Source organism: Mastigoproctus giganteus, chromosome 4 (genome assembly GCF_048544385.1).
Source record: "Mastigoproctus giganteus isolate SK-2022 chromosome 4, ASM4854438v1, whole genome shotgun sequence".
Taxonomy (NCBI): Eukaryota; Metazoa; Arthropoda; class Arachnida; order Uropygi; family Thelyphonidae; genus Mastigoproctus; species Mastigoproctus giganteus.
In genome coordinates, this window is record NC_143578.1 from 11,365,085 (window position 1) to 11,390,419 (window position 25,335).

The 25,335-nt window shown below is 35.5% G+C and overlaps 1 protein-coding gene across 2 annotated transcripts in view; it reads left to right on the plus strand.

Annotated features, from left to right (window-relative positions):
• LOC150086404 (protein GPR107) overlaps positions 1–25,335 on the plus strand; it is a 118,518-nt gene that overhangs the window by 16,013 nt on the left and 77,170 nt on the right. For both annotated transcript variants that reach the window (XM_090371361.1, XM_090371360.1), the window contains exons 2-3: positions 11,014–11,124; positions 23,632–23,682. In XM_090371361.1, the coding sequence (XP_090227487.1) occupies positions 11,014–11,124; positions 23,632–23,682 (162 nt within the window). The remainder of the gene's footprint in view (positions 1–11,013; positions 11,125–23,631; positions 23,683–25,335) is intronic.

Here is a 25,335-nt window from a genome sequence, read left to right on the forward strand (position 1 = left end):
CATATTAATAATATTTTAAAATATTTTATTCTTATTCATTTTTTCCCCATAAAAATTTTCTTGTTTTGAAATTTCCCACCAAAATATTCCATCTCATTAAGAATTCTAACAATTAACTTTTGCCTTAATACTTGATTTAATTCAGATAGTTATTATTTTTTTTCTTTTAATAAATATAAAAATCACGGATTTTTAGTGTTATGACATTGCAATGAAATTGGTCCAGAGAATAACTTAAGTGTTTGAACGTTTCATAGGGGTTAAGAAACTTGGAGAATGTTTACCTTTTTTCTTGACTTCGAATTATAGTGAAAATCCTGTTGCTACACTAGCATGCTCTGTTGCTTGCTTGATTGGCTACTTAATTTATCATTTAATGTTTCTTTATCAAAACGTTTAGTAATATTGAATGCATTTTCTTTGGATATGTACAGATTTTTCTCTTTGATACAGTTGCTGGTTCATCCATTTGTATAATTTTATAATGCTGTGATCATAAGACAGCAAGTCTAAATGTTGCTGTGATGTGATTCCTACTACTACACAAATGGAATATATCTGCCACTTGCAAGGTGATCACTAAAGTGGGTGTACAGTATTTATATATTTTAATGGTAAGGTGGTTTTGTGTAGAACAACTTTTTTTTTTTTTTCTGGTAGATTTAGAAGAAAGTTCACTTCCTTGCATCATGAGGCCATTCTGCTACTAATTTCCAACACAGACAGCTCTTCATCTAGAAATAAAGATTGGGACCTGTCAATAGAAATATGAATATTTTGCTGTATTTTATACATTTTCATCAGTTTTTCTGTGGCAAAATCATGCCAAAGTTTAAACAACACATGTGGAAACAGCTGAGCACCTGTAAATGTGTTTGCACTCTCTACTGCCTCAAAACATATCCAGTTGTTAGTTGATCTGTTACACTGATAGGAAGTTCAGTTGCACATTTACCTGTAGTTAAATTTATGAATAAAATGATCTTTATGCATAAATGCTTTTTTTAGCTGTAATCTCTAAATTTATATGCCATTTCATTATGGTATGCTATTTATGTAAAAGATAAAGATTTAGCATTTTTGTTTTGATGATTTAATATAATTAAGATGCTATTGTACATGTTAAGGTTGCTACCAACTGAAAAAGGAATGCTGAAGAAGTGCCAACTGCTTGCTTGCTAAACAAAATTAAAAATTTAAAAAAGATTGAACTTCCTAATGAAAATAAACAAACAAGTGGCTGCATTTGCTAAAGGAATGAACATTGGTCCTATGTACCGTATGTAAGAACTGCTACCTGAAAACCCACAAAAATTATGCATTGCCTTACACCAAAGGCAAAAACAGAAAATTATGTGGGAAGCACAGTGACCACTTCTTTAAGGAAGCAAAGAAACGCGGGTCCAAAAATTTTCAGTTGTCTTAGTTTTATTATAGCTATAATTTCATCCTTTTTTCAGCTTATTTTTTGGAATGTAGGGTAGAAAAGGTTTGCCATTGCTGACCTATGCCATCATTGAATCAGGGTATGGACATCACCAAGGGTGTCAAGACTAATACTCAAGATTTCTAAGAGGTACAAGCTAAAGATTATAATGATTTATGCACCGACATCGAGCCACGGTGATGAAGAGGTTGAAGAAATGTACATCGAAATTGAGTCTTCTAGATGAGCAGAAAACCCACTACACTATTATTATGGGGGACTTCAATGCTAAGGTTGGAAAAAGACAAAACAGTGCAGAAAGGGGAACTATAGGAAATTTTGGAATTGGTGAAAGAAATGAAAGAGGTGAAAGACTTGTGGAATTTGCAGAATTATCAAGGACTGTCAGTAATGAACACTTTTTTCAAAAAAAGGGTGAACAGAAAGTGGACATGGAAGAGTCCAAATGGATTAACTACTAATGAAATTGACTTCATCCTCACTAACAGAAGATATATTGTGAATGATGTTACCGTCCTGAATAAGGTAAATGTTGGAAGTGATCACAGAATGGTAAGATGTACACTTGATATAGATGTAGGAAAGGAAAGGAAAAAACTGACTCGAGTAAATAATACAAAGGTCTTTGAAATAACAGAGGAGGAGAAAAAGCAGTATGTACTGGAACTTAAGAACAAGTTTGAGCTTTTGCAGACTGCTCAGGACCAAGATATCGACGAGGAATATTACAACTTTCTGAAAGTGATAAAGCCCAAGAAACCTATAGGGAAACAGAAATCCAAAGAAGAAAAAATTAGTCAAGAAACACTTGTCATGATGAACCAAAGACGACAAATGAAGAGCAAGAAAAACACTGACAGGGAGAAAATTGAGTATACTGAGTTATGCAAAGCCATTAGAAAGAGACTCAGAGAGGACATAAGAAGATTTAACACAAGAAAAGTAGAACAAGCATTAAGGGAAAACAAAGGATTTAAATCAGCAGCCATGAGCAGTAATACAGAAAGACAAATGATACTGAAACTGAAGAAAAGCGATGGTGTACTTATAAACAGCAGAGAAGGCATAATTCAAATAGCAGAAGACTATTATAGAGAATTATACAAGGAGCAGGGGAATGATGCCAGCAGTGGGGAAGATGGACTGCAAAGTAGCAACACATATGACATACCCGATATTCTTCCTGATGAGGTAGAACATGCATTGAAGAAAATGAGGAATCAGAAAGCCCCGGGGGAAGATGAAGTTACTGTAGAGTTGTTAAAATTGGGAGGAAGAGACATAACACAAAAACTGGCAAGGCTCTTCACAAAGTGCATTAGAAAAGGTGTGAAGCCTAAGCAGTGGAATAATGCAATCATAGTTTTGCTGCATAAGAAAGGAGATAAATCAGAAATTGGAAATTATAGACCAATTAGCTTGTTATCCCACATCTACAAGTTGTTCACAAGGGTCATTACTAACAGATTAGAAAGAATACTTGATGAGAATCAACCGAAAGAGCAAGCTGGCTTTAGAACAGGATTCTCAACTATGGATCACCTTCACGTAATATCACAGCTAATGGAGAAAGCAAATGAATATAAAACACCATTATGCCTGACATTTGTGGATTATGAAAAGGCATTTGACTCTATACAGCATAAGGCAATGTTTCGGGCACTGGAAAGACAAGGCATAGATACCCCATATATTATGATTTTGAAGAAAATATATGAGTGCTACCTTCTTTATTAGACTAGACAAAGACAGTAGGAAATTTAAAATTGAGAAAGGAGTTCAACAAGGAGACACAATATCTCCGAAGCTGTTTACTGCTGTCCTTGAGGAAGCTTTCAGAAGATTAGACTGGTCGCAGAAAGGAGTCAATGTGAACGGAGAGTACCTAAACCATTTACGATTTGCAGATGACATTGTGGTCATAAGCCATGATCCCAAAGAATTAGAGGAAAATCTTAATCAATTATGCACAGCTAGTAAGGATTTTGGACTAAAGATGAATATGGCTAAAACAAAAGTAATGATGAACAAGTATGCCACAGAAAGGGAAATAACGATCGAAGGAGCAGTAATTGAAAAGGTGGAGTCATATACTTATCTGGGACAAGTTATTAGCTATAATAATGATAAATGGCTGGAAGTCAAGAGAAGAATAAATTTTGGATGTTTAGCATTCAGGAAATATAGTCACATACTGAAGAGCAATATCCCAGTTTGTCTGAAACGTAAAATAATGAACCAATGTATACTCCCCACCATGACTTATGGAAGTGAAACTTGGGCACTCACCAAAAGAATGGAAGAGAAGCTGAGAACTACACAGCGAAGAATGGAACGAATTATATTGGGAATCAGATTGTTAGATAAGAAGAGAAACACATGGATTAGGTAGCAAACTCAAGTAAAGGACATTCTTATCAAAACTAAAGAACTAAAATGGTCTTGGGCAGGACACAGCTCGAAGACATGATGACAGATGGACTAAGAAAATAACAGAATGGTATCCAAGAGGAGCTAGAAGAAAACCTGGAAGACAAAGGCGGAGATGGATAGATGAAATTCATGAGTTTGTAGGTAGTAAATGGATGGCCAGTGCTCAAAACAGAAGGAACTGGAAAGTTGCTGGAGAGGCCTTCATCCTGCAGTGGATTGAAAATGGCTGATGATGATGATGATGGACTTGTTAATTTATATCAAGCATCGCATTGATATAAATTAACAAGATATAAGCATTTGCATTGTTAATATCTTCACTATCACCTGCTGCAACCATACACTTGTTATGCTGGCTTGTCATTGATCTTTGGAAAGTCTTCTTTTGTGAATGCTTTTAGGCCAGGCATTAGCAACCTTGTGTGTATACCATCAGCTGGCCCACATGGGAAGACACCTATGATACTTTATTTATTATTCAAACACTTCTTCATTATTAATTTATGTTTAAATGTATAGAATTAAATTAAGGCTCTGTAATGTTTTCTAATGTTTGCAATTAATAAATTAATAAATTTATTAATTTACAGCTGAGAAAGTACTATTTTATTAATTGCTTATTTTTATATTATTGAATGCCAAATTAGCGTATTTCTTTAATTTTTCAGATACACTTGCCCAAGTGTATGAAGGTTTTTATAGACCATTATACAGTCCACAGCCATGTAGGCAGTCTTCAAGTGTTATGCATATCCTGAGTTTAAAACTAGGGTGTCACAAAATATAATTTCACAATGACTTTTGAAAACATTGATTTTTAATAAAACTCAGTTTTTCTGTGTCGCTTTTTCCTCCGTTATGTATATTCCTCAGAATTTAGCAATATACAGTAGGAATGTTATTAGTATTATGTAATAATTGTTAGATTTTCATATTTAATTATTAAATGTAAAAAAAAAAAAAAAAATGAAAATGTAAATACAAAAATGTAGATAACAAAATTAAATTCTGTTTCAAAAAATGCATAATTAGTGGTAAGAACTTACCACAAATTATTTATTCATCATTAGAGCAACATTGGAAGAAGTGTGTTGAACATATTGAGGACTATATTGAAGAACTGCATGCATAGTTTACTTCTTTATGAAATACCACTTTTATTTAACTTTTGTGCTTTTAATTTGATTGGCCTTTGTGCTTTATATTTTAAGCACATTCAAAGTATGTATTGTGTTTAAAACTATAAAGTAGGTATAATAATGCTGTACTCTGGGAAAAATAAAATAATTTGTTAAGAATTTGGATAACTAAAAATGTACAGTGCAACATGTTTTGAAACTTACTTTGGTCTTCTTCACTGCTTTATTATTAAATCAGACTAACTAAAACATTAAAATTTAAATATGTCTGTATACTGCACATTGTTTGCCCATACAGCTGCTATTAAACTTGGCATCTGCCTTATGGATCAGCTGTATCATGTGACAAAAATATTTTATAAATAATTTCAGTTATTGAACTTGCAAGCTTAAGAATGAATAAAATGTAGGAGTGTCAGTGGGGTGTATTATCTGGCATCCTGTTTACAGTGATAATTATCCCTTTAGTGAATAACAGGAACAACATAATATCATGCACAAATGATTTTAAAATGTTAACAATAAAACCATTGACACAGCTAGCAACAGTCTGGGAGAAATGGAAAAAATATCTCAAATACTTTGGATGAAGATTAATCCAGGCAAGTTCACTTGCATTGTTTTCGTTCGGAATACTGTTACTGTGGAGTGATCAACACCAAGCTATTTCTTAACCACAATCTAAATGGGTTGCACCCGAAAGTGAGTAGCAAATGCTGGTTGGTGAAACAGTGCTCTTTGCATGTCATGACCATGATGCATCCAAATGCAGGCTACCACACAACATTTACTGAACAGAAACCATGTAAATTATACTAAAACTGCTATGTGCAGCCAAGTTGTAGTTACTGAAGTGGACCACATGGGAGCTCACTAGTCCCCCCCTCAACCCTAACAGCAAACTAAAGCTGTGGGTGTGGCTCTTAGTTTTCAGTGACTGCCAGTGATGGTGAGAGAAAGACAATTGACTTTCACTGCAGAAATGCCTGCAGGTAAGATCTCCATCTCAACAACTGGTACTTGGTCACCTTGAGAAGCCCACCACCTGTATTGAGGACAAAGCCATGTTGTGTTCCAACTGTGGGAAATTTAAGTTATACTGTACTAGTAAATACTCGGATATACAAAATTCATGTTTTGTGTGTGAATGTCGGGCTGTCTGTGAATCATAAAAATGGTAATGAACTGATTCACAGAGGTTTTTGCATGTGCTTTTGTTTTCTTCTGTTTCTAAAATTGCATGTGTGAGAGTTAAGTTTGTTTTATGTGTTTTGCTTGATTTTACTGTGATGTGAAATACCTGAAAATGTAGTGGTTAAGTTGTTTTGTACCTTTCTTGTGTAATAAAGATTTCTTTTTTTTTTTTTTTATGCCTTCACACCTTAGATAGCAATTCTGGTCTTAGTTACTATTGACAACTTTTTTTTTTTTTTCGACTTGATATTAATGTAAATTATGCAATTGTTTCTGTATTGTGATGATGCATACCTGATATATATTAGTGTTCAGTTATTTCTATAAGTTGATGCTATTTCTTGGTGATCCACCCAAATTCATTTTGGGTTGTACTGGGGAGCTGTCACTGATGTCTTACCATCCCTATCTCTCTTGTCATCATCCAGTTGACTGAATCTTAGTGTTGGCATCTTGTGAGTTCTGCTGCTCTGATTGAATGGAGATTCTGTGAGAATCTGGCATCCTGGAAGTTGAGACTGCGATGGGATGGAAACTTTACATCTGTGACTTTTGTGTTGATATTCTTGAATTGATATCATAAGCTGGGTATCTGCTTCTGACCATCTGTGATCGAGCAGCTATTCTAACTAAACTCTTGATATTAAAGGTGGATATTGTTAGAATATTAGAGATGCGTTGTCACATAGATATAAGCAGTGCAGAATTGGAATTTGGGGAGTACAATGTGTACAGAAAGGATAGACAGGAAGGGAGGAGGGGTTATGCTATTAGTTAAGAAACAAAATCTTTGGAAGTGCATCCAATTGAAGTTCATGGACAATGCAATGTTGAGTCAGTTTGGTGTAACATAAGAACTGGGAAAGGGAAAATGAGAGTAGGTGTGTGTTATAGGCCTAATGAATCTGAGAAGAGTATAATGAGCAATCGTGCAGAGAAATAGTGGGCCAGTAAATCAGAATGTCTTATAATGGGGGACTTTAACTTTCCAGATATTGACTGAAACTTGTGGTTTGGTCACTCACACACTAGCAAGACTTTTGCGGATGACTGTTTCCTACAGCAACATGTTTGAGAGGCAACCAGAGGGCGTAACACTCTTGATCTGATAATTAGCAGTGATTATTCATGCATTAAGAATTTTCAGATAAAGGAACCACTGGGTAACAGTGATCACAATGTACTGATGTGGGATTTACTTAAAGATGTAACTACTTTGGCTTTTGTAAAGGTGACTACAGGGGTCTCAGAAAATTTTTTAATTCTATACAGTGGATCAACTGTGATACCAACAATGAATTCTAAATGGGAAGCCCTTCAGGGACTTAATCTTGGAGGCTACTGGGCTTTTCATTCCAACTAAGAAATACTGTTCAAGGTTTAGGCCTAAATGGATGTCAGATGAATTAATGAGGCTCGTGGCAGAGAAGAAAAATGTATGGGATTGCATATAAATTATCAGGTGACACAGAAGCCTACGACAGATATAAGCTAGTATGTAATCAAGCTACAAAGGAGGTCAGGCAGGTGAAGGCAGATTATGAGAAATCTTTGGCAAACATTGCAAAGAGTTCTTTACTTATGTGAACTCTAGAAGGAAAGAGATGAATCAGATTGGATCATTCAACAGAGATGGGTTGACTATTGATGATCATGTTCAGGTAGCTGATAAACTGAATGAATATTTTGCATCTACATTCACACATGAGGAGTTATTCAAGGAGGGGAATGTCAGAAGTTTATTAAACTCTAGCAAGGAGCTAAGTGATTTTGTAATAACTGAGAGCAAAGTGGAGGAGAAATTGCCGAAGTTAAACATAAAGAAGACACTTGCGGTGGGCGGGATCTATCCAGTTATATTAAAGGAGGCAGCAAAGGAAGTAAGCAAACCCTTAGCCATAATTATGAGAGCTACCTTGGACTGGTGGTGTGCAAATGTATCACCAATTCACAAAGGGGGTTCAAAAGGTGATACAAGTAACTATAGACCTGTTAGTTAACTTGTGATCCTGGGAAAATAATGGAGTCACTGGTTAAAGAAGCACTGCATGATCATCTAGAGAAGACTGCAGTAACAGTTAAGACACAGCATGGGTTTGTTAAAGGGAGGTCTTGTTTGATCAAGTTGATTGGATACTATGATGTGGTCACAAAGGAATTGGATGCAAAATATAATTTTGTTTTCATATACTTGGATTTCAGAAAAGCTTTTGATACTGTTGCACATGGAAGACTCCTGTACAAATTGGAGAGGTATGCCATTAAGGGTAAGTTGCTACAATGGATAAAGAGATGGTTGAGTTGGAGAAGACAGAGTGGTAATCAATGGAAATTGCTCTTTGTGGATGAATGTTATTAGTGGAGTTCCCCAGGGTTTGGAGCTGGGGCCATTTGTCGTTTTGTGTATTCATCAGTGATATTGATGAAGGTGTATCAGGCTTAATGTCCAGGTTTGCAGATCATACAAAGGTTAGCAGGGTTGTTAACAGAAGTAAAGACAGTATGCTACTCCAACTGGATCTATATAAGTTGGGCGAATGGGCTGAGAAGTGGCAGCTGAAGTTTAGCATTGACAAATATAAAGTACTGCATATTGGTAGCAGTAACCCAAGAGAAATGTACTAACTGTGTGGTACTACACTCAGGGAAGTGGAAAGTGAAAAAGACCTGGGGTAATTGTGCAGTCAGATATGAAGTTTGCTGAGCAGTGCAGACGGGTTTCCATGGCAGGTCATGGAGTCTTGTCAGTGATATATAGGAATTTTGCTACCAGGGACATGGAGGTGATTATCCCGTTGTACAAGGCAATGGTCAGGCCACACCTTGAGTACTGGGTACGGTTCCAGAGGCCTCATTTTAGGAAGGATGTAGAGTTGCTAGAACGAGTACAAAGAAGGACAACAAGATTGGTGAGGGGTACAAAGGGGTTTTCTTACCAAGAAAGGGTTAAATTCTGCAAAATGCAGTTCCTGGAGAGTAGGCATATGCGAGGTGATCTGATTGAGGTATATAACCCCTGGCACCACCATGCCGTGACGGGACTAATTGTATGTCTATCATTGCTGCAATTAAAGATTCTATGCAATTAAAGATTCTAAGGCCTTGAATGGGTTGAGCAAGCTGAATATTGATGGGATTCTTCCTCTTACTCAGATTAAGAACCTGAGGTGGCATAAATTCAAGTTGAGGAAAGACAGTTGTAGAATAATGTGCAGAAATTTGCCTTTAGCCAGCTGGTAGTTGATTGGTGGAACAGACTTCCATCTTTTGTTGTGGAAGTTGATAGCCTAAATAAATTTAAGGCTGAGGTGGACAAGCATTTGGAACAAATGGAGGAGTGAAATGGGAGAGTTTTGTTTTTTTTTTTTGGCTGATGCTGCATAAGTTTGCTTTCTTGCATTGTATGCCTCTGCTAATGCTAATATTATTGGAATAGGCACATGCGAGGTGATCTAATTGAGGTGTATAAGGCCTTGAATGGGTTAAGCAAGCTGAATGCTGATGGGATTCTTCCTCAGATTAAGAACCTGAGGTGGCATAGATTCAAGTTGAGGAAAGACAGTTGTAGAATAGATGTGCAGAAATTTGCCTTTAGACAGAGGGTAGTTGATTGGTGGAACAGACTTCCATCTTTTGTTGTGGAAGTTGAGAGCCTAAATAAATTTAAGGTTGGGGTGGACAGGCATTTGGAACGAATGGAGGAGTGAAATGGGAGAGTTTTTGTTTTTTTTTTGGCTGATGCTGTATAAGCTTGTTTTCTTGCATTGTATGCCTCTGCTAATGCTAATATTGTTGGATGATGGGGGGATTCCCTAGATTAAGTTTTTGCAACTGGTGTTATATATGTACCCTTGGAAGTATATGAAGCTAGTCTGACGGTAAATCAACACAACTGAAATTGAGAACTGAATTGTAGGTGGGAGTACTTATAATATATTTTTTTGAAAAGGTACTGTTCACAAAAGGTTCAACTGTTCTAAATGGCTGGCAGCCTTACCAGATCTCTTGGTTGATGTACTCACTTGCAATCTGCTCTTTCCAAGTGATAATTAAAAAAAAAAAAAAAAGCATATACAAAAATTGAATACTGATAGCTCACTGTTCCCTCTGTTGACAGTTTAATAGAGGTTAGAAATAATAATAATGCAGGTGCCTCCCTAGCCAGGTGGGCAGGAGCAGTAGTGCATAGCACACACGCTTCTTGATTAGACCAGGGTTGGAGCCTGTGACCACCAAATACGGAGGATGCGGAAGGTCATGGAATGACCACTGCATATACTCAGCCCAAATAAAGGGCAAGGGTTGGTGCCAGGAAAAGCATTTGGCCGTAAAAATTGCATGCCAAAACAGTAAAAACGCTGACCCCATATAATAATGGGAAAAGGCGAGGACAAAAAAAAAAAAAAAAATGCAAATGTTTATGTCATGAGTTTTCAGTGAAACATTATTCTGCACAAAGAAGTGTTTAGTTCGGATTATCGAAAAAACATTTTATCCAGCATAACAAATATTCACACAAGTTGAAATTTGTGCCTAGTAGATATATGTACTAGTGAACAGCCATTTTGAATATGTACCTGCCACTTCTTAATGTTGATTTTTTTGAAGTTTGAAAAAATTGCCTACTTAATCATAATTCTAGTTAAATTAATCAAAATATGAATGTTAAGGTGTTAGCTGTGTGTTTTCCTAGATAGTGACTTTGCCCAGCAAATAACTTACAGTGAGTACAGGCTTTATTTAAAATAAATGTGTTATGTATTTTGCATATAATTTAATATTTTTTTATTTTATTTTCAGAATGACATGAGAAGGTATTTCAGTGTTAGTACATTTGGATTTTTCAAGGGAGGCAAACTAGATGTCCATGTAAATAAATTATCCTTCTATTCTGAGTCATTAAAACCAGTGGTAAGACTTTTTTTATTTAATAAAGTTAGCCATTTTTTGAAAAATCTATTACTGTTGATTAGCTCTGAGGAGGATAAGTGTGTCGTCCCAGGTGGTCAGCTGTTTGTGGCTGTCTTCCTTGCTGCAATTCTGGTTGGCCTCCTGATTTGGGGGTATAGTGTTTATTGTCAAGTGGCACTAGGGTTCCCCCCACAAGTTACTTTGTTTCTTTTCTTGGAGTTTTCCTATATTGGTTCAAGGATCGCCTGGAGGAATATCCTGGATTACCCTCCCCACAGGGTGACCCATCCTCCAAGGCTATTCCAAACTCTACTTCAAAGTTCAAGTGAGAGCTTTCAAAATTTAATGGTTAGTAAAATGGATGAATTTCAGTTACTGATTATGTCTACAAATGCTGTTATAATAGAGTTGACGAGACTTGGTGTTATACTGATATAGGAAATGATGAATTTCATTTGGTATTTTAAGAAAGATAGGTTAGAAGTGGGGGGGGTTATGCTTCTGAACAAAAGCTTCTTGAATTCATTAAGACCACATCCTATTTTGAAGTTTTACAAGAGAGAACATTTTTGAGTCTGTGTGGCTGAACCCTTGTTTTAATGTCATACAGGAACAAGTGTTCAGCTAATACTCCTGTTTTATGAACGTTTGATTTATGAACTTTAGGGCCTGCAAACAATTTTTTGACACCAGACATTTGATTTAAAATCTCATATAACATCTTATAATAATAATATATTAATAATAATTTATAATAATATATTATATTATATAATTATATCATATTATATATATATATATATCAGGGGTGGCCAACTTAATTTGTGATGCGATCTACTTTTTTCCTTCAAAATGTGCCACGATCTACCATCTCAAAAATTTCATTGCACAAGGTTAAAAAAGTTAATCAACACATTGAAAAATGTTTATAAATTTTAAAATTGAATACAATTCAGAATTCTTATTTTAAATTCATACGTATTTAAAATTTTAATTTATGTGAAGTTTAATTTCATGTCATCTTGGCAGATGACTTTATGTCATCTGCCAAGCTTTCAAAATCGGGAATATAGTATACTACGATAAGACCAACCGTAAAGAATCTTCTGTATGCCAAGTTCATAAGAGCACAGCAATTCTTCGTCTTTGTTTGTTTCAAATATGAAAAGGCCGATTCACATAGATATGTGGAACCAAAACAGGAATTTAAAAGTTCACTGCATTTTTTTACATTTGGGTACTTTTCTCAGCAAACATATTTCCAAAACCCTTTTTCTGATGATCTTGCTTTTAGGAAGATATCATTTCGAAATGTAATAATTTCATTTTCAAGTAATATTTTCTCCATGTGAAAAATTGTAGCGATTTTTTTCTGCAATTTGTTTCGTATCTAAGTTGACTTTAAAAGGATAAGAAATATATTGAACAATGTCTTCAGTTCAAGCCCGTCACCACCAAATACGGAGGATGCGGAAAGGTCAAGGAATGACCACCGCATATCCCGGAGCAATATGGCCTTAGTTGCCAATGCTCCTAAAAACCAAATAACAATAACAATGTCTTCAATTGTTTTAAAATCACTGAATCTGGTTTCAAAATCGTCCACAGCATTCTCAGTTTCAGAAACATATTTCTCACTATTAAATTCAAAAACAGGATATTTTTGCAGATGATCTTGCATATTTGCAAAATGGTCGAATTTTTTTTTCTTTGAGATCCTTAGCCATTGCCAAAAATTGATATTTATATGCAGAAATACTACTAATCATGTCACCCACATTTTTATTTTTTCCTTGTAATTCCAAGTTCAGATCACTTAATTTACTGGTAAAATCTTCCAAAAAAGCCAGATCCCACAACCACTACGTATCTTGTAGCTGCTGATAATCATCTCCCCTTTGATCAACAGTTTTTTAATTTCCTCCAGCAAATTTCGAAATCTCTGTAGAAACTTACTCCGATTCAGCCACCTCACATTTGTGTGTAATATCAGATCTGGTTCATTTTCATCGCGTTGCATTTTGAAAAGTCTCCTTTGAAGAGATTGTCCACTGATGGAATTCACGATTTTGAAAGTGATGTCCATAACACTTTTAGTATTTAATCTTTTGCTGGCTAACACTTGTTGGTGGATGATACAGTGGTAACTCAAATCTGGGAATTCATGATCCTTTTGGCACAATGCGATGAATCCGTTAAGATGCCCCGGCATTGCTTTAGCTCCATCTGTTGTCACTGATACGAGCTTAAATAGTGGTAATGTAATTTTTTCAATAAACTGTTTGAATGAGTTAAAGATATCAAGACCTCTAGTTCTTTCTCTTAACGAAACCATTTCCAGCAGTTCTTCTCTAGTGGCAGAATCATCAAAAACCATACGAACAAAAACGTGCAAGTGAGCTGTATTACTGACATTTGTAGATTCATCCAGTTGTAAAGAAAAGGACACAATTAGCAATATGAGCACGCAATTGTTCGCTCACATTTTTACTAATTTTTTCTATGCATCGCATCACAGTATTTCGAGATAATTGCAGACCTTGAAGAGCACTTTTAATTTCATTTTTGTTCTTAAAATTTTCAAAAAGAGAATCTGTTATTTCTAAAAATGCATGTTTGATGAATTGACCATCAGAAAATGGTTTGCATTTTGTTGTAAGAAGACTCACTTTAAATGATGCTACAGTTACTGCTTTAGATTGTAAATTAGGTGCCATGAAGAAATTTTGTTGTGTGAATAATCTGAATTTAAGTTCTAATTTATTTTTTCTAAGGTCATTGTTCGGCAGAAAATGCGATTGGTATTTACCATGGAGTGAGTTGAAGTGTCTTTTTAAATTTCCATTTTTGGATATAGCCACGGAAGCATTACAAATCAAACAGCAACATTTTTCTTTCACCATTAAAAAAAAGTATTGTAGCTCCCACTCTTGATGAAAATGATACGTTTTACTCTTTTTCGTAGTATTCATTTTAAATCAAAAAGTTAACATATAAATAATTAACATATAAGTACTGTCCAGTTATTAAATCAGCAAAAGCAATGCTTACTGATTAAAACACTTATTGCGCGAATCGGAAAAATATTCTGTCTGAACAGCTAACATAGGATAATTTGGATTGCCGAATGAGGAAGTTGTTTCCAAAATAACCGGACAAACACACCACCATTTATTGCTCTGTTTGGTTTTTTTTTTTTTTTATGTGAACCCCAAACACGAGAGGTATTAGAACCTATAGTACTTAGTACCGTGCTTGGGTTGGAGGTTGAGAAGACGAAAGAAGGTATTTGTTGACATTGGACTTGAACTTCTGTAGATTGTAATTTTCAGGAAATACGTATGAAGGAAGGTTGTTCCAGAAAACGGCAGTTGAATGAATAAATGAGGAAGATGAAAAGTTGGTTCTGTGGGTTTGAAGTTGGACAGTAAATGGATGTTGGCTGGTGGCGGCACGTGTTCGGACTGTTTTGAAAGAGAGAGCGGGAATTATAGAAGCCAATTCAGAAGAACAGTGCCCATGGAAGTATCTGTAAAAGAGGCATGCAGCAGAAACAGTGCGTCTATGAGAAAGCGAGTGGAGAGACTCTGTTAGAGATGAGTCATTAATTAACTAACTGCCCTCTTCTGAATGGAATCAAGAAGCCTGAGAGAGGTTTTGGGGGCGCCACCCCAAATGTGGGAACAATATTCCATGGCAGGGTGGATTTGCGATTTATACAGAGTGAGCAGCTGTTTGGAAGAAAAGTAACGCTGAGAGCGAAAGAGAAAACCAAATTTTTTAGATGCAGAGGAAGCAATATTTGTAATGTGCTTGTGCCAAGAGAGATTAGAAGTCAGGGTAATCCCCAAAAGAGATATATCCTTTTGCCTAGAAATTGGAGTGTCACTAAAGATAAGCATAGGAGCAGAAGAATCCTTTTTGCAAGATATAAGACAAGACTGAGTTTTAGAAGGGTTGAAATCAACTAAGTTGTTTTTGCCCCACTGGAGAATTACCTGAAGATCGGCATTTAAGGAATTGGTAGCAGATTTTCGAGAAGTTGAAGCTGATTGAGCAGGACAGGATTTCTCAAAACGGAAAGTTGAATGCAATGTGCTATCATCGGCAAAACTATGGATAGGATTTCCAGTCAATGGAAGAAGGTCATTGATATACAAGAGGAAATGAGTGGGGGAAAGAACTGAACCTTGGGGGACACCGGCATTAGTGGAGAAGTTAGAAGACAGAGAGCCATCTACCATCACCCTCAGTGAGAAATCAGAGAGAAAACTGGATAACCAATTACTAAAAACAGTTGGCAAACCATAAGATGCAAGCTTGTTTAGAAGACCTTTATGCCAAACACGATCAAAAGCCTTTGAGATGTCAAGAGCAACTACTTGTGTTTCACCGAACCTTTCCATTGAAGTAGTCCATAAATGGGTAACATAAGCCAGGATATCACCAGTGGATCGACACTGACGGAATCCATACTGGTGATCGTTGATCAGACGGAAGGTTTCTAGGTAGTTTAAGAGTTGGCGGTTAATAGATTTCTCCATTACTTTAGAAAGAGTAGAAGTAATTGCAATGGGACGATAATTGGATGGGAGGGATTTGTCACCCTTTTTAGGAACTGGCTGGATATGAGCAAATTTCCAAGCAGCAGGAAAAACACCTTTGGAATAAGAAAGTGAAAAAAGGCGGCAAAGAATAGGAGTAAGTTCAGGAGCACAGATTTTGAGAACAAGTGGAGAAATACCATCAGGACCTGGAGCTTTCTTAGCATCAAGATTCATCAAAATCCTTCTGATATCCTTTTGACGGAAGACCACAGGAGGCATTGAATGGATCGTGTTGGGAATGGTGGGAGGTGTTTTACCAAGTTCATTAATACATGAGCTGGAAGAAAAATGGGATGCTAGCAGGTCAGCTTTATCCTTGGCTGAAGTGACAACAGAACCATCTGGTTTGGACAGAGGTGGAAGCAGAGATGGGCAAAAGTTGCAGCCAATAGCTTTGGCAAGAGACCAGAATGCTCGGCTACCATTAGGGCAAGAAGCAAGTTTTCTACTCTTAGCCTGTTCAAACTCTAGTTTGGACTGATTAATAACTGCTTTACAATTGTTGCGAGCTTTGGTGTAGGCAGAAAATGAAACTGAAGAATTAGAAACAAGCCAATTACGATATGCAACATTCTTCTCTTGAACAGCCTTAGCACATTTATTGGAAAACCAAGGTTTAGATAAAGGACGAGATTTTAAAGTGGAGTGTGGGATAAAGGATTCCATTCCTGCAAGAATAATTTCACTGACATGATCTGAGCAAACGTTGACATCAGAAGTTTTGAAACAGTAATCCGACCAAGGAAAAGAAGAAAAGAAGTCTCGCAGGTCATCCCATTTTGCATTCTTGTAATGCCAAACAACACGAGGTTGGGAATAGCCATGAGATAAAGGTTCCATTGGAGAAGAGGAAATCACCAAGTTGTGATCTGAAGTGCCTAAAGGACCTCTTACTTCGACCGTGTACTTAGAAGGGTTGTTTGTGAGAAAAAGATCAAGCGTATTGGCTGTATGATTCGGATTGTCCGGTATTCTTGTAGGTAAATGAACAATCTGTGCTAGGTCATTAGTAATTGCAAAAGCCTCAGCATCTCGACCTGCTGGGTCGGTGTGACTAGAAAACGGAAGCCAGCTGGAGTTGTGAACATTAAAATCACCAAGGAAAATTACCTCATTGTTAGGAAAGTTGGACTGGAGAAAGTCAAGTTGCAAAGAGAGGAAGTCAAAGAGCTCCAAGTGATTAGTGGAGTTGGCAGAACGGTAGAGACAACAGATAAATTTGACACAATGAGGTAGAGAGATTTTAAGCCAGAGAAGATCAAAGAGAGGAGATTCCAAATTGCCAAGTCTCTGACAGGGAATATCAGAATGGACATATGCACAAGTACCACCTTTGAGGCGAAAGGAATCATACAGCGAATAATTTGGGCATCTGAGATGAGCAGTAGTTGAATCAACCGATAACTGAGATTCTGTCAGAAAAAGTACATGTGGTTTGGCAGACTGCAAGTGGAAATGGACATTGTTTAGATTAGAATTGAGACCACGTATATTTGTGAAATGAATTAGGAAGTCCTTGGGAGGTTTAGATCTTTTCGCAGATAAGCTTGTTCTATTAGTTTGACAATTCATGGTGTATTCAATAGTAAGAAAAAGTGGGTGGGACATGCTGTATGAAGTAATGAAATTTTTGGATATGGCATACATGTGGTAAGAATATACCCAGATCCTTGACATAACGTGGCCTCGACAATGCTCCCCGCATACACACTACTCGGACTCCCTCCAGTCACTATCTGGCAGAGTAGAGGTAGCAAGATTATACACTAGCTGATCCGGAAGCCTCCTAGAGAGTTACCAATAGGTTCGGTCCGGTGTACTAACTAGCGGCCGGCCTGCGAAAACCGTTTTAGAGCTGTACCCTCGAAATGTAAGGAATATTGGATCTCGCCACGACGTTCATCATAACCTCAAAAGTCATCAATCATACTGCATGATGGAAGAGATAGGGAAGGGTTGACCGGAACTTAGCTCTAGAGACTAAACATGGGTTCCACCACTTCAAGCCTCCAATAAGCAAAGTGGTGGTATTTCACTGGTTGATGAGAGTCATCTACCACCTAGTACTGCCTGGTAACATAGAGGGGCGGCATTCCTCCATGTGGTTTAGGCGCCACACCTCGACCCCTGCTTACGTTGGTTCACACCTGGGTGGTCACCCACCATGTGCTTGTGCATGGAAGTTATACCCAGGATTACTAACAGTCCCACCATCGTGAAGGTGCAAACAGAGGATTTGGCTGTCACAGACTGTCTGGACTTCGCCGAAATTGGGTCCACTTGACTTGAGTGTCACCCGAATATCAGTTCCATCAGCGTTTTAGACTCTCAGGTAGCAAGTACAGCATGTCTGGCATATCTCAGAGAATGTCTGTGACAACCTCAAGGACCCAAGGTTATATTGTTATAAGAATCAGTTTTGAATGCCTTTGTGATATTTCTCTAAAGCTATTTCTGGAAGTCACGACCATAAAACAATAAAAACAATATGCACTTTCTGGTTTATTGGGCTTTTCTGTTAGCGCAAACTAATTATAAATGGATAGTAAACTCAATCTTGTTGCATTTGCAATAATACGGACAGCTGGAATTTGGGATTTTACGTTATTATGGTGAAATGTGTTTCTCCTTCAATGGAATCTTCAATCATGCAAAAAAAACAAAAATAAAAATAAATAACGCGCAGGTAGCGAAACCTGCTGCGCAATATAAAATTTTGGTAGTATACCTGATCACGCAAATCGAGGGATGACTGTATATTTAAAATTCATTGTGATTGACCAAAATTAAAGCCGCAGTCGACTCCTTGGCCACCCCTGATATATATTAAAAAATATGTTATATAATAATAAAAATAAAAATATCATATACAGGTGACCCCCGCTTAACGCTGTTAATTCGTTCCGGAAAAACAGAGCGCTAAGTGAATCCGCACTAAGTGAGCATCGCATTCCCATAAGGTGACATATGTATTTGTGAATTGAAGTCGGTGCCATAAGATATTTCCTATTCAATAATAAACGGTAGTGAAAAGATGCACAAATGTTGGTCAAAATATTTAATATTCAAATATTTGTACATATAAAATATTCTGCATTACATACGTATATAATTTTGTGGTAACTACTTACGTATCAAAATTAAACTTAAAATTCCAATTCAAATCATGAATTTAATTGATCTAAATTGATTTAATTTAATTGATGAATTTAATCAAGAAAAATGTGTCGTTTGGGTTGAACTTTGGCCCTCTTCCAAATAAACTAAAAGGGGTATTAATTTTAAATCCCCCGCAGTGTTACCACCCAACAATAAAGTCAACCGATCCTTCGCCGCTTTGAAACCTGGCTTGTTTTTTTTCTTCTTTCAATATGAAACTTCTTTTATGCATTCGTTTCCACAAAAGTCCTGCTTCATCTATGTTATAAACTTGTTGAGAGTATAACACGTAATACTCCTCTTCAATAATTTTAACAAGTTCTTTTTTGAAAGTTTCGGCTCCGTGATCTGCACTTGCATCTTCTCCCTGGATTTGAAATCTATTCAACAAGCCCTTACTAGTTTTAAATGGTTCCACATTTTTTTTTTTTTTTTTTTAGGTGAGTTTTCTTCAGATCATCATATTGGCTGTCTCTCTCTCTCTCTCTCTCTCTTTTTTATAATATTTAACTTAACTGAATTCTGCATTGGATATTATCTTCAATAAAATTAGTTAGTCTTTCCATTTCAATCCTAATAGCCGGCCTAACCCTAGTTGCTTGCAATGGAACAGCTCTTTCCCGCTGCTAAAATTAATTCTTTATTTTTTTATAATTGTTCTTACAGTTAAACTTGCAAGTCCTTAAATTATGGCACACATCAGCTTGTCGTTAACTGGAATCGATTCGCTTCAAAACGTCTAATTTAATTTTCAAATTCAGTCTTTTTCTTACATTTATAGTCTTCGTCCTGCGCCCAGACATTAGTTGCTTTTTCATTCTTATTGGCTATTATTAACTCTTCGAAAATGTAATTGCATTGGTTGCATTAATTACAATACAATGTTCAAGTAAACTGTCCGTTACGCACGATGTCTAATACTGTACTGAGTGATGATGACTTCGGATAAATGCATATAACGCAAATATTACATGCAATATACGTGATCATTTTTTAAAATGTTGATCTCGGAACTACGTAACAAGTCACTGTACTGCAATTAAATTAGTGTGCGGGAAAATTTCACTGAGCGTGGGAAAATTTCTCAAGTCGGCGTGGGAAACGTTTTAATGCTGTTTTGCTATTCATTTTCAAGCTATCGACTCCATCAAATGAAACGATTTCGTTAAATATGCCAAAAATGCAATCTGTAAAAGAGCGTTATAGTGATCTGTGACAGCGTTATAGTCAGATATGGGTTATAATATAAGAACAGCGTTATAGCGAATCAGCGTAAAGCGAACCGCGTTATAACGGGGGCCTGCTGTAATAATATCTTAGTTTTCCCTAGGAAAGTAAAATGGGTAAGAATGAATTATTTTAATTTATCAATTTAACATTTTTGTACATGCACACTGTTTGTATAAGTGTATTTTTGGTGAAATATATCATGAAGCACATATGATGAAATCTCTTGCTAGATAAAAGTGATTTTTGTTCAGAATAGTTGAATTTGTGTGTATGAGAGATTCCAATAATAATTGAATACACAACTCAAGAGCTGTTGTGCTAAACTAGAGTGCTGTAGCAGTTTTTTTTTCTTTAAATAACATTCTTGTGTATTCAGTCAATTCATTAACTAAAGTATGGTTCCTAAAATGCATCTGCCTACTGTATATTACAATAAAGATATTTTTTTAATTAATAATTTTTATAAAATTAAAATGATGTTATACCACATTGAAGAATAGTTGCAACTGCAACTAGTAATAAAGATGGGGTGCCAACTGCTACCTGAATACAAGGGAAATTTAAAAATTGATTGTGCCATATTTATTTTCGATATTATTTTTAAACAAGTTTTAAATTTTGTTAGGATATACATCTGCAATTGATTTTATAGTTATCCCAGTTGTGTACCTTTGGGATTGAGCATTTTGATTTTTGGAATGCATCCCCTTATATTACCATTGTATCTAGGGAAGAATCACTTCCAGTTTAGAAATTTGATTTTACAGACTACATTTCAGGAATACATAGCATTTGTAAACCAGGAGGTTACTTTATATATATATATATATAGTTTGTATGAGTAGGAAATGCAAAAAAAGGGGAAAAGCAAGAAAGAGAAAGAAACAGGAATTGCACCCGTATTGCAATTCCTGTTTAAAAAAGATATAATGATAAAATTAAAAGTATTTAATAAAAATACAAAAAGATGGAGAAGTAAATAACACAAGGTGCCGAGCCTAATAGAAGAAAAGTAAGAAAGAGAAGAGAATGAGAAATTAAAAGAAAAAGAACGTTAAGAACCTAAAAAAAAAGAAAGAAAAATTATAAAATTATGTAGAATTAAAGGCTGAATTAACAAGCCAATCATATGTACATGAGCTGAAAGGGAAAGAAGAAATTAATCAATGTTAAATGATAGTGAGCATCAAAAAGAGGGTGGTAGGAAAAGTAAATAGGGGAAAAGTAGGTAAAAAGTAAATAAGGATAATGAATAGGGGGAAGGGGAAAAAAATCATTTGATGCAAACTAAATAAAATTGGTACATAGATCAGGTATTACATCAGGGGACTACACCTGATCATGTACCAAAACACTGTGTTAATATACAAACTTATGTTGATGGAGGAAAGATTAAAATATAACAAAATATATATAAAAAAGGGGGGGGAGATAAAACCTCCAAAAACATAAATAAGGTAGCCCCAATGCAGTGTATGTAATTAAATTAAAGCACATTAAAGTGTAAAATGCCTTATTTTCATGTACATGGCTTAAAAGTATAAAATGTAATGTAAATTCTGAATCGTCTGAAGGACGAAAAGTTTTGGAAAAAATTATTGGAAAGTGTTTTGAAAAAGACAAAGATGATTTTAAGTATTATAAAAGTAACAGGCAGTGATATAGAAATGGGAAATAATGCAGGGTAAGGGAGGGAAAAAAGTAATAAAAATAAAGGAGGCGAAAATAGCAAGAATGAGAAAAGTAGGAATGTCCGAATCGCCCTCGTATTGCACTAATAGTTCAACGGACGGAAGAAAGAAGAATAGAAAGTAGAAAGATGAAAAGAAAAGGAAAAGAGTTTAAAGGATACTAGGCAAGCTAGGTGTGTAAATACCCAACCTCTTAGAGAGGGCCTTGGCTGTGAGAGTGTTAGTAGAAGTAGAAACTAATACCACTGGTTTGTGTTATATTTTAGAATGCCAAAAATACAATGCCGAAAAAGCTGAAAAGTAAATAAGGATAATGAATAGGAGAAAACAATTAAATACCTGTTAAGTTATGTAACATCAAAGTTGGCCAAAATGTATTACATTAGAAAGAAAATAATTCATCGAAATGAGTAAGTAAAAAAGAATATAAACAGCAGGAGAGCCATGATGACTATGGAGTTGCTTAGTAGAAAGCTATGCGAAAGGGACATAGAAGCCCTCTATAATTGAGATAACACAAAAAAAAAAAAATTTTTTTTTTTAAGTGGAGAAAAATTCTGAAAAAAATATGAGAGCAACATGTCATAGACGATATCAGAAAAAATGGAGTACCATTACAATTATTAATGATTATTAAAATGAATATTAATAATAATAATAATAATAATAATGAACTTAGAGAGTGAAAAGGCATGAATATTGTTCAGAGAGAAGTCATGTAATGTGTTCACTTTCAAAGTAGTGGAAATACTACCATTCAAATATACATGTATACAGCTGTACAAGTATCAGGTTAGCCCTAACCAAAATGGGACATGGTGAATCCAAACTTTTGTTTGATGAAAGCAGATATATTTTGTACAATATAATTGATGAAGTTAATTGGAATATCGTTAATGCATAATTTAAGGCCATTTAAGGCATTATCGAAAAGTGTCTGATTGCTGCTTAAATTTGCAAGATGTGTATATGTGAATTTGTGTATAGATGATGTTTTTATGAACTTTAATAGAAATATTTGAATTCCAATTAGTTAAGTAAATAATGTTAAAATTAAATTTACTTCTTTTATCAAATAATTCCAAATTATGATGGAGTGGGGGACTATTTAAATCAAGGAAGTTTGCATGTCGATTACCATTATTTTATTTATTTACTTTTTTTTTAGGTTCTTAACGTTCTTTTTCTTTTAATTTCTCATTTTCTCATTCTCTTCTCTTTCTTACTTTTCTTCTATTAGGCTCGGCACCTTGTGTTATTTACTTCATCTTTTTGTATTTTTATTAATTACTTTTAATTTATAAATGTATAGTAAGAGATAAATAATTACAAAATTGACAAAAAAAAAAAAAAAGATGTTGCCACACAATTTACAAAACTGGCCAGGATTGCAAGCAAAATAGCCACATGTCTTCATTTCTGATGTAAATCATAAGCCAAAGGGTAAAAAGCATAAACATAAATAAAAATGAGAATTAAAGTTTTGTTATTGAAATAAATGAAAATAATTTTTGTAAACAAAATAAAAATTTTTTTTTTTTTACAAGGATTAAAAGGGGGATTTTGAAAATGGCCTGTGAACTTTACAGTTGACACTGTGAAGACGAGAAATTAACAACTGGGATCAACAACAGAAATTTCTAGAAACATAACTTTATCAGTTATAACATCAGTTTCAATATTCAATTTTACATTTCAAAGATTTATACTTCTGTTGTCATAGAAATAAGTGTAATGAATTGTATGGATTGAATTCACAATGTTCATATTTCATTTTTATTTGTTTATTTATTTATTTTTATTTATTTTTTTTTTTACAGTTTGGCTTTGCATTAACGAGGACCATTAGTGATAGTGTTACACCTTATTTGGTAAGTTAAATAATACATTAGTAAGAGCACAAAACATGTAGAAGTATGAACATTTTTCTATTGAAATCTTTTTAGCCAGTTTATTTAAGTTTGCCTGTGTAATTTTCTAAGAATTAGTTTTGTAATCTTTTGAAAATTTTTTAAAAATAAAATGTTTCCCAGATTTATTTGAAAATAAGAAAAATAGGCATTTATTATTGAAAAATAAAAATTTTTATACTATCTTCTTTTCATTAAGATTGGCACTTTGTATTGCACTCTAAATTGGTTCCTGAGAATGTGTGACACCATAAGCACCACAAGGTGAAGAGTGTATATTGGGTCTGGATCCCCATTTGTTTAGGAAATGTGGAAGACCCCCCCACCTTCTGCACTTGTAATCTTCTCTGTTGATGATCACTGCTGCATTCATTTCATTCCTTTCGTCTGTTCTGAAAATGAGGACAGTGGATCGTTCTTTTTATCAGGATTTTTTTTTTTTTTTTTTTTGTTGGCTGATTTTTATATCTTGTCAAGTTGTCTTTCTTTTTTATTATCTTGGGATAATTCATTTTTTTTTTTAAATGCAATTAGCATTAGCATTAGCATTAGCAGAGGCATATGATGCAAGAAAGCAAGCTTATTCAGCATCAGCCAAAAAAAACAAAAAAAAAAAAAAAAAACCCACTCCCATTTCACCCCTCCGTTCGTTCGAAATACCTGTCCAGTTGAGCTTTAAATTTGTTTAGGCTATCAACTTCAACAACCAGTGATGGAAGTCGGTTCCACCAACCAACCACCCGCTGGCCAAAGGCAAATTTCCGCACATCTATCTGACATCCGCCCTTCCTCAATTTGAATTTATGCCCTCTGAGGTGATTATTCTGAGAAAGATGAAGAATCCCATTGGCATTGAGCATGCTCAAACCATTCAAAGCCTTATACACCTCTATCAGATCACCTCGCCGGTGCCTAGTCTCCAGACTCTGTAATTTGCAAAACTTAAGCCTTTCTTCGTAAGAGCAACCCTTTGTTCCATTTACTAATCTTGTTGCCCTTCTCTGTACCCGTTCCAGCAGCTCTACATCCTTCTTGAAATGAGGCCTCCAGACCTGTATACAGTACTCAAGATGTGGCCTTACCATTGCCTTATACAAGGGAATAATCACCTCCTTATCCCTGCTAGAAAAATTCCTGTATATCATTGACAAGACACCATGAGCTACTCTTGCAGCTCGTCTGCACTGCTCAGAGAACTTCATATCTGCCTGCACAATTACCCCCAGGTCCTTTTCATTCTCCACCACTGTCAGTGTAGTACCGCAGAGTTGATACGTTGCTCTGGGGTTACTGTTTCCCATATGCAGCACTTTACATTTATCGATGTTAAACCTCATTTGCCACCTCTCAGCCCATCTGTTCAACCTGTCCAGATCCTGTTGCAGCAGCATAGCGTCAGTATTGTCCTTAACGACCCTGCCAACCTTTGTATCATCTGCAAACTTGGACATTAAACTTGATATCCCATCATCAATATCATTCATAAACACCGAAAACAACAACGGACCCAACACTTAACCTTGAGGAACTCCACTAATAACATTAGTCCACGTTGAGCAGTGTCCATTGATTACCACTCTGTCTTCTGCCACTCAACCATCCCCTTATCCATAG